The 15902-nt window shown below is 34.9% G+C and overlaps 1 protein-coding gene across 1 annotated transcript; it reads left to right on the top strand.

Moving 5' to 3' along the window:
- The first annotated feature begins 3441 nt into the window (after positions 1-3441).
- Positions 3442-15660, top strand: LOC145597318 (putative zinc metalloprotease EGY1, chloroplastic). The gene is made up of 10 exons (XM_081653457.1): positions 3442-4009; positions 4695-5159; positions 5245-5385; positions 5905-6006; positions 12373-12584; positions 13178-13228; positions 13531-13600; positions 14923-14991; positions 15071-15121; positions 15198-15660. Exons 1-10 carry the CDS (start codon positions 3629-3631, stop codon positions 15354-15356), a joined length of 1701 nt encoding a protein of 566 aa, XP_081509583.1. The 5' UTR covers positions 3442-3628; the 3' UTR covers positions 15357-15660.
- Positions 15661-15902: the final 242 nt, after the last annotated feature.

The following is a 15902-nucleotide window of genomic DNA, read 5'->3' as shown; positions in this document are numbered from 1 at the left end:
TTAAATTATGTTTATAGTTGGCAATTCTGACCCGACCCGAATGACCGGATTCGTGACCCGAAATTGACTCGAACACAAAGCTGGCCCAACCCGAAGTGGAGTTGATCCGAACTTGACCCGATACCCGAATTGACCTGACCCGAATTAAATCGACCCGAAGTTGACCCCATACTCGAATTGACCTGACCTGAAATTGACCCGATACCCGAAGTGACTCGATCCGAAGTGATCTAACCCGATTTTGACCCGAATTGATTGACCCAAACGGACCCGAAACTTGAAGCGACCCGAACTATACCCAAACTGACCCGATCCAAAATTAACAAATACTTAAAATGACCTAACTGATTGAGGACTTAATTATTTTACCCAAATAAACACTTATCGAAATTAAACTAAATTAAACAGTATAGTATTGTGTATATAATTGTTGAAATGTGCGTGTAATTTAGTACTCGATCGAAATTCATAAAGAGTTCCATTTTATAGGGAAGACTAGATTGTTATTATTATAACCATTACTCTTAGCTTCTTCTTTTAAGTGTTACATTGAATTTTTTTTTCCACTATTCACTTTATCTAATTTGAATTATGACCAATTCAATGATAGTGATCATACATATGAAACAATACAGTCTTGTGTATATAGTAGCGTTGGAATTGTCTCATGAATATATAATTAATATTTAACTTTTATATTTTATACTTATTGATAATTATAATATATTACTCGTCAAATTTCTACATCGACATAGACGAAGATTGACCTGACCCAAATTGACTCGACCCGAATCCAACCCGACCCGAATTGACCTGACATGAGCTTGACCCGATAATTGGACCCGAAGACTAACCCGACCCAAATTGGCCAGACCCAAACTCAACTTGAAGTGTTGACCCAATACCCGACCTAACCCGAATTACCATTGACTCGTAACTGACCCGACAAGGACGGATCCAAAAATATTTTATCGACCGGGCCAATCTTAATAGAATATGAAAATCAACTAACACTAATTGACTGCGAAAGCTGCTATAATATCTTTTTTTTTCCTATGGAGTGTTATAACTACTAATTGGCTTACGCAAAGCCGGGTCACACATTAATATAGTACCCCTGTATTGATTGTAGGGTTATCTTATTGTTCACCTACAGTTTGATTAGATGACTCTGGAACCACATTATCTAATTCAATAGCACTAGTTAGACCATGAGGGTGCGTGTTATCAACATTTATTTATTCGTATTTTTTCGACGAATAATTCGTATTTGATTAGTAATAAACTAATAATCTAGTCGAAGTCTAAAAGAACATAATAAATTGTCAACATATGAAATACAATTATACAAAATTAAATTATTTATGCAATTTAAATGACTTAAGAAACAAACATCCCTTATAAATAAAGTATGGATGATGAATTGAGCTTTTTTGTATGGAATATCACGGAGCAGCACAAATTTTGAGAAAAAACTATTTTTTTTTTTATTAATTGGGGATGATACCTGACAAAGTTGCAATAGTAGGTATTTAAACTTTGTAGCCTTGTAGCTATAGGTATAGAATAAAATACGGAGTAGGGGAATAGCGGGACTGCGGCAAAACAAATATTGAAGATTTGAAGCCCACTTAATTTTTTATCCGTGTTTTGCTATTTGGGCTAATTGAGTAATTTTGTTTTTAATCATAGGGGGGCCACGGCCCAGGCAGGCCCCCTAGATCCGTCCTTGTGACCCGAAACTCGAATTAACTCTTACCCGACCCGAATAATGATTTAACCCGAAAATGACACAACCCGGACTGATCCGACCCGAACTTACCCGATCCAATTGACTCGTTTGTCAGGTCTAGTTATGTTCAAGTCATATACATGCTTTATTAATAGTATACAAATCTATCTCTAGTGCACAACTTGAATAGTAAATATCTATATCATTGTTATTTCAATCATCACTATAAAATCACATTAGGAGAGAAAGAGTTAGGGTTTAAAAATTGATGAAAAATAAAAAAAGGGGGAATTATAGACACCTGATTGTGTTTCCCCAAAAACCAAACCCAGTGATGAGTACCTTTCATGTCATTGAATATTGGGCAAGGTGAAATGTGAAGAGTCTCGTGAATTCTTTTGTTTTCTAAAATGTTTTAATAAAAATAATTCATTTTTGTTTTTGAAAATATTTCTTTTCGTACTCTATTTATGGAAAACGTCCAACCCAGTTAGTTTGGTCCATGATATGGGTCCAATAATGGTGTAGTTGGATAGGGCTTGAAAAGGCTTTTCCAACGATATATTATAAGCCTAATTCCGATGAATAATGAGGAAGTTATGGCCAAAATACAGTCACCGTTAGTGTAGCCCACTTTACACCAATTAATTTTTTTTTCTTGATTTGTGAGCTAAAAAAATGTTTCATTAAAGGTTTAAAGGATTATTTTGGCCTTAAAGAACCAAATTGAGCTCGGATTTGACTAAAAATAACGTAAAACCCTACTTTGTCATTTTTTTTATATTATATAAATTCGAATTCTCAAAAGGTAGCTTTTACATATTTTTTTCCCAAATCCGAGCTCAATTTGCATCATTAAGGGTTAAAATGACCCCTAAAACCTATAACAAAACAATTAATCTCGTTAAGGTTAAAATTGCCATGATTGCTCTGTCCATTGAAATTAATCCTAACTTTATACCACATTTGTCCAAAACACTACCAAGTGACTTGCACTTGGTTAAGCAGGTTAACATTTGCGAGTTAGATTTTTTTTTTTTTTTGCACACGTATCACTACGTGATTGGTCAAATATAAAAGAAATCAAAATTGAAAAATAAAAATTGAAAATAAAAAGGGAAGCCACCCTAAACGCCAGCCACCTTAAAAGGCAGCTGGAATAGGGGATGGGTGGCTGAAATTCGATGGAAAAGGAAACTAGGCGGTCAAAATTCAATGGGGAAGGATGAGTGGTCAGAAATTGGTGTGGAAGGGCAGAAATTGGAGGGGATGGGAGAGAGACGGTCAGAATTCCACGGGAAAGGGATGAGAGGGTGGAAATTAGCAGAGGGAGAAGGGGGTGCAAACGACGGGGAAGGAAGGAAGCTTGTCAAAAACGACAGGGGTTGCCATCTGTTTGAGGTGGCAGGGGTTGCCACTTGCTGAGTAAGGTTTGAGTTTTTATTTTATTGAGTTATTTTTTTATTTTTTTAAATTTTTTTTTGGACTAATCATGATTGATACGTGTCTAATAGCTTGCTTTATAAAATTCGATGATCGGTAGGGTGCGGATTGAGTATAAAGTTGGGATTAATAAAAAAATAAACGAAAGTGGAGTAATTTTGACAAACGGAGTAGAGTTGAGATTAATTTGAGCAATTTTTCTATTATTGATTATTGATGATAATACTAACAAGATGTTTAAAAATAAAATTAAATTAAAATTTAAAAAATCAAAACCAGAAGAAAAAGAAGATAAACTGTCCAAACCCAGCCAACGTGCAAGATCAACCATGAAAATTAAACCTCAATAACTTATTAGCCTCTTCTACTACTTCATCTCAATTTCAAAAAATCATGTCAAAAACACCATTTTTACAATACTAATCATCTCTTCTATGAGCTTGTATTCAATCAATGGGAACTTTTACTAGTTGCGGCAGTCTTATTACTCTTAATTTCAGAACCACCATTAATGGGGTTCCTTCATTTTCTTCCAACATACACAGAAAACCTCAAAATTTCAATGGTAATTTTGGGTTAAAGTTTGATAATAATAACTGTTATTTGTGCCAAAAGGGGTTAAAGAGAAATTTGTTAAATACCCAGAAAAATAGGGGCTTGTTTGATCGATTAATGTGTTATAGTAGAGGTAGTGAAGAAGATGGTGATGGCGGAAATTCGGCAAATGAATCAAATTTGGCGACTAAAGAGAAAGAGAGAGTGGTGGAAGATAAAGAGGAGGGTGTTGCTGAGTTAAGGTCGGAAAATAAGTCCACTTCATTTTCTTCTTCGGAGGTGAGCACAATTTTTATATCCTACACTCGTGAGCATGGTTATGCTCCCGGTTACGTTATGTTTTTGTTCATAGTTTCTTGAATGAATTTGTGGGGTGTATGCTAAAAAAAAAAATGTAATTTCATTATGTTTTAGTATTTGTTTTGTCTTGATGATTGAAAACATAACTAGTTGGTATGCCAATTGCTAATGCACCCTAAATATTGAGTGGTATCTGAGTTCAGTTGAAGAGGTGTATGCCTTACCATTATAGGATTTGAATGTTGAATTTCAGTAGTTTTAGTTGTGCAAGAAATTTGATGTATCTCCTAAAAAAAAAAATGTAATTTGATGTATTTAGGGGAAGTGATTCTCCTTTGTGGAGCTGATCCTTACACTAGGCCTTTTGGCTTCGGTAGGTTGCTTAAACAAGATGTTCCGTTAACTGATCGTGTATTAGTTGGGGAATCAATTTGTGATTTTAGAAATGAAAAGCCCTCCATATTAAATACCATGTACTTTAGAATTGGCAGTCATGGATTGCATAACATCATCAATTTACACTTTGTTAGGGGCCGGGGTTTTGCAGGATATAAGAAGAATTCCTTAAGTAATTAGCCATACTGTTTTGAATCTTCCGATTGATTCTTTTATATGCCCTTGGTGGGAAGAAATCGAAATCCCATTAATATGATTATCTTTGCAGCCACCACCAATTTCTCCTGTAGGAACACCATACAACAATTTTCAAGTCGACTCTTTTAAGTTAATGGAACTTTTAGGACCGGAAAAGGTTGATCCAGCTGATGTAAAGCTGATAAAGGAAAAGTTATTTGGTTATTCTACCTTTTGGGTGACAAAAGAAGAGCCATTTGGTGATCTTGGTGAAGGAATTCTTTTCCTTGGGAACTTGAGGGGGAAAAGGGAGGATGTGTTTGAGAAGCTTCAAAAACAGCTCGCAGAACTCATGGGTGACAAGTACAATCTTTTTATGGTGGAGGAACCTAATGCAGAGGGTCCTGATCCTCGTGGTGGACCTCGTGTTAGTTTTGGTATGCTACGAAAAGAGGTCTCTGAACCTGGGCCTACGACACTTTGGCAGTATGTAATTGCTCTACTTTTGTTCCTTCTCACCATTGGTTCCTCAGTTGAGCTAGGCATTGCATCTCAGGTATGCTTAAATCCATTAATTCCTTGGCAACAATTATATATCCAGATTATATCAACCTTACTGTCACAATTGTGGAAATTCACAGATAAATCGTCTTCCTCCAGAGGTAGTGAAGTACTTCACAGATCCTGATGCAATTGAGCCTCCAGACATGCAGTTGCTACTTCCATTTGTGGATGCTGCTTTGCCTCTAGCTTATGGTGTCTTGGGAGTTCAGCTGTTTCATGTAAAGACGTTATTTACCTTGTCTTTTGGTTCTTCATTTGGTTTTGATTCATGAGAAGGATTAAATTTAGCCTTTTATGCTCAATCTTAAAGAAATTACTCTTAAAACTGGAATTGAGGGTTTATGTACTTATTTCATAGCATCTTTTGTTTTTTATGATGACGCTAAAGGAAAGAGATTTTGTTTTATAACTTCATTTTCTTGGGTGGGTAGATATAAAGACTGTATCTTTCAGCTTTTAAGTATTTCAGCTAATACTCAACCACCTATTTAAGTTCCTATTGCATGGAGTTTTCTATCACCAGTCTCGTTAGTCTTGGGTCAAAGTCAATTACTGGAAACTGTCATACAATTTTCTGTAATCAGATGGTAGGCTAAAAGCTAGTTACCATTTGCTTACCTTGACTTATTTCCAATCGTATCTTAGATCAAAGTAATTGACAATGGTGAGCTGTGACCTTGTTGCATACTTGTATTTTTCTTATATTTAACTAAAGACTTTTTTTTCCCTTTCTGTAGGAAATTGGGCATTATCTGGCAGCTTTTCCAAAAAATGTGAAGCTTAGCATTCCTTATTTTATTCCCAACATAACTCTTGGTAGCTTTGGTGCAATCACACAGGTAAGAACACGTGCTTTTGTAAGCCTACTATTGAGCTCTCCACATTACCTCTGTAGTCAATAAGCATCTCTTACTCAAATTTTAACATTTCTGACTGAAATTTCAAACAGCTTTTCTATATAAAGCTGTCTTTCTTATTAATCCTCCAAAGGATAAAACCTACATAATCTGTATGATTCAGTAAGATGAAGATAATGTATTTATCAATTCACAAAAAGGGAAGAAAGGTTAAGGAGCTAAAACTGTCGGTCATGGAATTTTACTGCTACTTTAAAGATTTATAATGGACTAAGTCTCAATTGTAACCTGACTGATCTCTGCTTTTTACTAGAGTTAATTTTATTTTGTCTTTAGATAAAAAAAAGAAATAGCATAGATATGGTATTCCCTTTTAAGAAATGTTTTAGGTTGATTGTATGAAAATGTGTTAGCGGTTTCTTCTATATCTTTGCATATTTGTTTGTTTGGTTGTTTGTAATTTTTGATAATACTTTACTTTATAGATGAGTATAAAAAATGCGGTCCTTAATTAGATCAGATCAAATAATTAAAATTCACATCAAACCAAATCAAATAGGAAAAATGAAAACTAATAATCCCACCTTTAGTGTGTCTTCCATAAACATCACACCTTTTCAAATTCCAGAAACAATCCCACCTTTGACCCCATCTTCCATTAACAATCCCTGACCATTTGGATTGTTTTGGTAACCGGTTTTCTTAGGTTATAAGACACATATCAGATTTTAATAGGTTTATTCTATTTTTTAATAATTAAAAAAAAAAAAAAAAAAAAACCAAAACCCCCTGCCCTAGCCCTCCACTGCACCCCCCCTCCCCATCCCTGCCCTTGCTTTCCCCGGCAACCCAACTACCCCTCCAAAATACCAGAACTTAACCCCTAAAACCACCATCCTCATGCCCGAAAACACCATCAGTCGCACACCTCATCTATGACCATCAATTTCGCAAAGTCCTGGAGTTCAACGATAATATAATTTGAACACCCAATCTAGGCGTCCTTGCGACCAGAATTCGGCGACTAAGGAGTGGGGTGCGGCGGAGAGAGGGGTGCGGAATCTCGGGTAGGTCTTCATGGTGGGGATTTTAGAGGTCGTTTCGGGTGTCTTCTGGTGGTTGAGTTTTGAGGGCTAGGTGGGGTTTTTTGGGGCTGGGGGTGGAGGTTTTCTGGCTGGGGTTTAAGTATTGGGGCTAAATGGTGTTTTTCGATGCTGGGTGGTGTTTTTTGTGGCTTGGGGTGGTGTTTTTCGGGCTGGGTGGTGTTTTTCGGGGCTTGGGATTGAGTTTTCTTGTGTTAGGTGGTTTTTTTCCAAGGTTGGGTGGGGTTTTTCTTGGTGGTTAAAGGGTTTTTGGATGTGGCTAGAGAGTTTCGTGGTGGGTGGGGGTGACCGTTCAGGTGTTGTCATGGTGATGGATTGGTTGCCAAGGAGAGAGTTCAAAAAAAAAAAAATAATAACCTGTTTAATAGGTTGTAGGTAAAAATGATTGTTAATGGAAGAGGGAGGTCAAAGGTGGGATTATTTCTGAAATTTCAAAAGGTGAGGTAGTTTATGGAAGACACGCTAAAGGTGAGATTATTAGTTTCCATTTTTCCAATAAAATATTATTAAAATCAGATGAGATCACCGTATTTTATGTGAAGTGAACAAGTCTTTAGTTCTTATGTATGCATACCCCCAATATCATTTTTTTCCCAAAGGATTAGAATAAGCCTAGACTCATGCTGTATGGTTCCAACTTAAAAAATTAATACATATTATGTCATTCCACCAACATGGTCAACACCATAGGGGACCCAACCTATGATGGCTTACCAGTTACCAACTTACCATCTAGGAGTTTTCAATCTAAGTGATTAAGCACTATAGAAAATTAATTTTGCATGTGTACCATCACATAGGTCACATAATATAATAATTTAATTGTTTTTAGTTATAGTTAATCGTATAAAATTAGTTCCTTCCTAATATATTTTTAAGATCTATGTACTACTTCCGTTTCATATTAGTTGCAACTTTGGAATATTTACATCTCACAAATAATACCCCAAAGTTGAAACTAATATGAAACGGAGGTAGTTTAATTCTGATTATTCAATTTTCACATAAATGATCTTTGCAAGACTATTTGAAAATCTTTACTATAACAAGATAATAACAACCATCATTAGAAATAAGAACCCAAATGGGACCAAATGATATGTGTATATGCTAAAACGGTTGCTTGAAAAAGGGAAGTAACAAGTCAATTTCCTTCCCTAAATCACATAATACACTTATACACAAATAATACGCATTATCTCATCAAAATATCGGTTTCATTTAGATTGATAAAAGTAAAATAATTACCCTATCAAGCTCGTATAACACACTAAGATTTTAATATCCACTAGTTTCTACTACCCACCTACAACTAAAACGAAATAAATTGGTATTAGTTACAATAAGCATGAATATCATGACGAAGATAATAAACATGTATATCATCATTAGTAATACGCCGAACATGCTAATGAATGATTAGATCAAACGTTTTATGCATTTCAATCAAGTTTAAGAAATTCCCTTTACTATTTTGATACAATCTCTCATTAGTACCATGAAATGCTAAATTATGTTTTGCAAGAAATTTCACGAATGAACAAATTCTCGACAAAACCTTTTACCAATGATCTTTTTCTTTTTCATTTTTTTGAGCTACTTTATCAATAATCTTATTACAACTTTAATTACAAATCATACCAAATTGCCATGTTCTTAAAATACTCCATACTTGTCTTATGCTCTTTTAATCTTATACTAATATGTGCCCAATCTTGACATATTTGATGGCCTTTGTTTTATTTTTGATTTTTTTTTTTTAATATTTCATAACAAAAGTAGAAAACTTTATCAAGCTCTTTTGAATAAACACACAGTCTTTCTATTATAAGAGATATTTAATTAAACTCATTTTTATTTCACACACATTTGAGAGATTGTATTAAATGCATGTGTTTCCCTCTTTATTTTATAATGTGAAATATTTGTGTGTCACCACACTTACAAAAAAATTGGTACCACAACCCATTAACAAAACTTGGTAACAAAAAATAATGTTATAATTTTTCAATATCCTAGTAACCTAGACTTACTAAAGAAAATTATGATAAGTGCTCTTATAGGATGAGAACAATTCTTGATGCACAAGAGGTTTTGGAGATTGTTGAAAAATGGTACACCCAACTCCCAACATGAAGATGTGTCTAAATTCAACCAAACTGAAAAAGAATATTTGGAAAGCAAGATAAAAATAAATCATATGCACTTACTGCATGAAGGTTTGGATAATGATATATTTGAGAAAGTTGCTGATTTAGCTAGTTCTAAACAAGCATGGGATACTCTTAAAATCGGGTAAGGGAGGTTTGCCTTCAAACTCTAAAAGGAGAGTTTGAAATTCTTGTCTAGAAAAAAAATTCCATCGTTTCACAAGAATTTTCTACTTTATTAACCAAATGTAGAGGCTAGGTTAGTCAATCCTGCATAGTTTATAGAAAGTATTCCGTTCTTTGAGTTCTAATCTCTTTACCACATTTTTGGTTGCTTTTAAAACTCAAATAAGGTTTTGGATTCCATGACAGTTGATGGATTTAATGATTCTCTTGGAGCCCATGAGCATCAATGATAGAAAGGAAAAAAAAAAGAGCAATAGGTTTTTAAGCCAAAATTTCCTTTAAACAATAAAAGATACACATGATAAGCATAAGTATCAATAAATGTTGTTGAGTTGCCGTAATGGCAATAAGGACGTGGTCAAGGAAGAGGGAAAGTGGCTTAAACTCCCAAAAGTATTATGGAAGTGAAACTTCTACTCTGGACATGGTAGATGAATGAATATTAAAAAGTTATAAACATTGCCATTTCCCATGGCAATGTTATTAAAAAGGGTGCCGGAAGAAACAAATCAAATCTTATTGAAGATAAAGTAGATGTAGAAGAATCAATCATGCTATTTAATCTAAAAATGATGATACTTATTGTTGTTGCGGTTTGAGATTGTGGTTAATGATTTGACTTGGGTAGTGTTTGATTGAAAGTTGAATTGAAGTGATTTGTATTGTTGGATGATGATGGATATTGGTTGTTGAATGTTGGCTTGATAACATCAATTTGGGATTGTTTCAAAGTAGTATGATTGGTTGTTGTGGATATTGAGTAGAAGTTGTCTGACATTGTTTGGTGGATCTTTCGGGTTGAATTGATGATTCTTTTTAAAGTTTTGGTGTGATAAAAAAGGTCAATTGTGAACAATTTGTAGCTCATAGAGGCTTTTTTTTTTTACCCATAGTTGGTGGGCATTCTCTGATGATCATTTGTGATCAATTTTTGACCCAATAGATGGTCAATATTCAGACCTAATAGATGGTCAATTTGTCGTACCCATCTATGTTACTCGAACTCAGGTGGGTACGTTTTCAAGTGCCCGACTCGGACACTTGATTTTGTGAAAAAAATTCTATGAGTTTGAACTAAAATGAAGTGTCCAAGTGTCCTACCAAATTACCAAGTTGGTTCCAACATGGGTACTTGAGGTAAAATGAAGAGTTCAAGTAACATAGGTGCCCATAGAGGCCTTTTAATGTGATCCATAGTGATCTTTGTTGTGGCCCAATAGAGGTCTTTTTTAATGATCCATAGTGATCAAATTTGATGACCCGTTAGGTCCTTTCTTGCCCATTTAGGCCATTTCTCAGGGTTTTTTTTTTTTTTTTTTTTTTTTTTGAAACTCATTTTCTAGTTGCATTGTCTCACATATCTTCTGATTCCCAAACACAATTTTTCTTCCATATTCATTCTCCTCTTGTTTCACCATTTACATTGGAGTTACGGTGTATTATTATGCAATTGGTGGTTGGTTTGCTTCTTGAATTTTGTGGAGTATAGGATAAGAATCAGCATTTTTAATGTTGTTTCTCAACTGAAAGTTGAGTTGTTGGAGATTGGTTTGGTTCTTGGTGCTTTTATGAGTTTCATCATTTTCAAAGAACAAAGGGATAGCCAGGTTCTCTTCCTTAAATCAATCGTTTCTTGTTCGATTGAGTTGGTTGTTTCTTGTGCAAGAATTATTGATGAGTATATGGTGATTATGAAGTGTTCTTTCGGCTGTGCCAGTATATATGAAGTGTGGCAGCAATGTTTCATTTTCTTATTCAGTATTGCATTGCAGTTTGGTGCAAAATTACGTGGTATGATTGTGGTGGTATTTTGAGGACATGGGACAGTGTACAACAGTAGTTATCTGGTGATGTTAATTCAACTGGAATTAATTGTTTTGGAGATTGGTATTTTAGTCTCCAACAAGATATATACTCCATTAGTAGTTGAGCATGTCAAGGGAATGGTGGTCATGTTTCGGTGCCTTTTCAAACTACATGAATGAATGAAGTTCAAACTGGAATACTTTTGTAACCATTCCAGTTTGAAGGGGGATGTGGGAATTCATGTATTTTCTAAATCATGGGTATCAATTTTTTCAATCAACACTCTGTCTACACTAACTTTGTTATCTGGCTGGTATAAGAGAGTTGATGTTAGCAGATATATTATCTCACTAAGTACTGACAAGTGTCAACAAGTTTATGAGTTCATGGTGTACTGCAGACTGCAAAGGAACTAGTTTGCTACATTTGGTTAAACATCCATTTCCAGTTTGATGGGGAGTGTTGTAATTTATGATTTAGTCACGTTGATTTAGTTAGTTTATGTTTTGTTATTAGCATTAGCTTGTAAATATAGATACTCTAAGCTTATACCATTTCCATAACATAACAGAATAATGATAAACCTCTTGTTCTTCTGTCTTCCTCTCCAAGCTTTAGCATACTCTTCAATGGCTTCTTCTCTCCTACGTGACTTCCTTCCCCCATAAACATGAAATTTTGAGCTTGTGTGTGTATATTGGTTGCTGGTGTATGCACATGGCTACTATCAGATTCTACACACTGACAATCCTTTTTGTTTTCTTAGCAAACCTACCTAAATACTTTATTGCTTTAGATGCATTTAATTGTTCAGTAGTTTAGAAATAGCATTTTATGTAATAATATATAAATTTGACAAAAAAAACTCAAATCAGATTGGCTTTTGGTTAATAATAAAACCCTGTCACTAAACCCCTGATATTAATAAGAAATCTGCCTTAGCTTTATATACTTGCCTTTTCTGTTACCTTGTGATGTAAAATGGATGAAGTAAAATTTGTACAATTTTTGTACCAGTATCTTCATTGTGCAATGTTCCATTAAAGGTGCAAAGAGTTGAATGCTGATTGGCTGACTTTTTTTTTTCTTTTTTTTTTTTCCAGTTCAAATCTATCCTTCCAGATAGAAAGACTCAAGTTGATATTTCACTGGCTGGCCCCTTTGCTGGTGCTGCATTATCTTTGTCCATGTTTGCTGTTGGCTTGCTGTTGTCTTTGAATCCTGATGTCTCCGGGGATTTTGTACAAGTGCCTAGTACCCTATTTCAAGGTTCTCTGCTTCTTGGACTCATAAGTCGAGCCACTCTTGGTTATACGTATGTCTTCCCCTGAAGTGCTTTTTTGAAACTATTGTTTTAATTGATCAGGAACTTTCTTAGTCTCTAGTATACCTGATACACTGGCGAAATTTTTTCTGGTGCTTATTATATGTTCCATCTTTTGTACGGATTAGTAATTTGAAGAAATAACTATGTTACTGATATAGATGAGAAGATGACCCATATTAAAAATTAGCTTATTATCATCTCAAGGTTAGTGTATAGAGTGCCTAGGTGGCAAGTTGAAGGCATTAGGGGTCATACGCCTTTCGCTTTAGGCAGCTAGACTAGGAAAAGTGATTGTGATGAAATGTGGATGAGGCGCACCTAAGCTTACCCTCTGAGGTGCACAACCGTTTTTTCACAATTTTTGTATTTTTTTGGTATGTACAACTCATTTCAACTAGGCGCAGCTAGGCCCACTTAAGGCACAGGGAACTGTGCAGCTTGAACTTGTTTTAACATTGCTCACGGTGCAAGTGCAGCTCAGTTTTCTGAAGAATTGAGAAATAAATTCAATTATACTTTATATTTCAACTTTGTAATGCTCCTATTCTTAAATATTGTTGACTTGCTTTATGATAATGCAGAGCAATGCATGCTGCCTCAGTTTCAATCCATCCGCTTATGATTGCTGGCTGGTAAATTTCTGTGTTCCAATATCCCTTATATGTTTTCCACATATGCTTATTTACTACCTTTGTTTCATATTTTTTGTAACTTTGTAGGGTTCACGAACTCCTAGGCAAATTTTTTTTGTGAGTGTAAGATAGAGAGAAAAATAGGAATGCGTGTGATGAGGAGAGAGATAGAGAGAAATGACAACCTAAAAGGAAAGAAAACATTAGTTGCAAATAATGTGTAGCATCCATTTTTGGCAAAAGTTGCGAAAAATATGAAATGGAGGTAGTAATTGAAAATTTTAACCTAATCCTATTTGCAGGTGTGGATTGACTAGCACTGCTTTTAACTTGCTTCCAGTTGGGTGCCTTGATGGTGGGAGAGCAGTGCAGGTAATATATACCTTGGTCTCTTCTCTTCGCTGAACTACTTGGTTGACAAAATAAGCGAGCTAGGTTACTTGGCTTGAACATTTTGGATAATCCGATGTGTATCCTAAAATATGTCTTTGTCTTGGCAATTTAGGAAGCTTTGAAATGTTGTTATTCTTGATATCCGAGTGTCAAGGGTCTTCAAGGGTCAATATTATATTATAGTCCCATAACTTGTGTATAGTTTTCCCTAATTTCCTTGAAGAGTTCAATGATTCATTCATTTGTTCTTGTGGGTAACATAACATTTACTGATCAAGAGAGGTTCTCACTTTGGGCAAGATGAAAGGAGTAGGAAATTACACAGCCTTTTTTCAGTTTGGGAATCATTTGAATTGCTACCAGTTCTGTTGAAACTGATTTATGATTGAGAATCATTTAAACCTGCACTCTAGTGTTTTTTTTTTTTTTTTTTTTTTTTTTTTTTTCTTCTTCATACGTCTTAGTGGTCATGATAATACAAAAACTGATCATGGTGGTGATACGCTATACACTAACCAACCTAACTATGTTGGCTGTTCTACTCTTTTGCTTCATTGCATGTGCAAATCACTATAGTTGAACAAGAAAGTACTAAGCAACCAAAAGCTCCAGAAACAATGGAAGAGGTTATTACCTATGAACAATCTGTCAGCTCTTTTGTTTCATTTTTATTTTGGTGACATTAATTAATGATGTGAGTTTGAGGATTCATATTTCAGTATCCCAAGGTTTGCTAAATCGTGTTATCAGTTAATACACTGGAATTTAGTGTTGGGACTATCTGTTAACATCACATATGCCGTTTAAGGCGTTCATAACTTCAGTAATGACCAGGCGATTCTTTTTGCATCTTTAGTTCTTGAAGTATTTGTCTTCAGCGTGTCTTATTGCGCTAGAGAAATTGTGTAACAAGATTAAGTGATTATAGCTATGCCAGGTTGATTTTATCTTCTTTATGTGGTTGATTTAGTTAAGTGATTCGGCTGTTACAGCCTTCTCTACTGCAGCAATGTTCAGTGATAACCATCTTTGTACAAGTAGTTGGAAATATTTGCACAAGTCTCCCATTTTAGAAGATAGGTGATCTACTTGGGGTTGCTACATGTGTTTCATTATCGGCATTGATCAGGTGCCCTTTAAAGTAAAATGGTTAAACTAATTGTTACTTTAGTTGCTATAAATCAGGTTATTATGGTCTTCATGACTTCACTCAACCAAACTATTCCTGTGTCTTCTTCAAGTATTGTGGGATAGTTCAAACTTGTAATTGCTCAATGCTTTTTCAAATATCATTTTTACAGGGTGCTTTTGGAAAGAATGCACTCATTGCTTTTGGGTTGACAACTTACGCATTGCTTGGGCTAGGAGTGGTATGACTCTTCTTATATTGATTGAAAAAACTTATAATTTGTTGATGTTCTATCACATGTGCCACAATTCTTGTTTCAGCTAGGGGGGCCTTTATCACTTCCATGGGGGCTATACGTGCTAATATGTCAGGTAAAATGCTTCACCTGTAAACTGGAACGATTATTCAGTCTTTTGTTAAACTAATGTATGTACTAACAATGTTCAGAGAACTCCGGAGAAACCATGTTTAAATGATGTGACGGAGGTGGGGAGTTGGAGGAAAGCCGTGGTAGTAGCAGCTACTTTCCTGGTTGTATTGACACTGCTTCCTGTTTGGGATGAGCTAGCTGAGGAGTTGGGTGTAGGTCTTGTGACCACGCTCTGATTATCTGTTTGCGACAAACTGCATTCTTAAGAACAACTGAAAATGAAAAATCATCTGCTTTTTGATTTGGAGTGTGCATATGTTAGCTAACACAGAGACTTTGTTCGTACATGTACGTTATTAAAGAATAAATGTCCAAGAATTATACAATAGATGTCAATATTTGGGATTAGAGATGTACAAAAATTTTGTAATTTTGATTTATATACTCAAGTATATTCATCAGTCTTAGGAGTACCCCTGGTGAGAAGAGTCTCCTAATGGCCTCTTTTATATATATATAAAAAAAAAGTATATTCAGCATTCTCTTTTTATAGCTTTTGAAAAAATTAGTCTCCTTAACTAGAATAATCGACGAGTTGGTGTTCGACTATTCTTATATATTTATTCGCTTATTAGGTACATAGCTCATATATTTTTTATTCGCTTCTAAGGTACATAGCTCGGCTTCATAGAATCCTCATAATATAGTTGTATCTATACTACTAGTAATATACTAAAGTAATTTGCAAATAATTCTTAGATTACACGGGTCAACACCATATT

The sequence above is a fragment of the Chenopodium album genome, chromosome 2, assembly GCF_948465745.1.
Source record: "Chenopodium album chromosome 2, dcCheAlbu1.1, whole genome shotgun sequence".
Classification (NCBI taxonomy): domain Eukaryota; kingdom Viridiplantae; phylum Streptophyta; class Magnoliopsida; order Caryophyllales; family Amaranthaceae; genus Chenopodium; species Chenopodium album.
Note: the sequence above shows the minus strand (reverse complement) of the source record. Positions and strands in the feature narration are given on the sequence as shown.

What these genes read in the sequence shown, in the direction of transcription:
- LOC145597318 (XM_081653457.1), top strand. Translation starts at nt 3,629, where the DNA reads ATGGGAACTTTTACTAGTTGCGGCAGTCTTATTACTCTTAATTTCAGA. An exon ending in CCGCTTATGATTGCTGGCTG is followed by an intron (nt 13,229 to 13,530) that starts GTAAATTTCTGT and finishes TCCTATTTGCAG; the next exon opens with GTGTGGATTGACTAGCACTG. An exon ending in TATACGTGCTAATATGTCAG is followed by an intron (nt 15,122 to 15,197) that starts GTAAAATGCTTC and finishes AACAATGTTCAG; the next exon opens with AGAACTCCGGAGAAACCATG.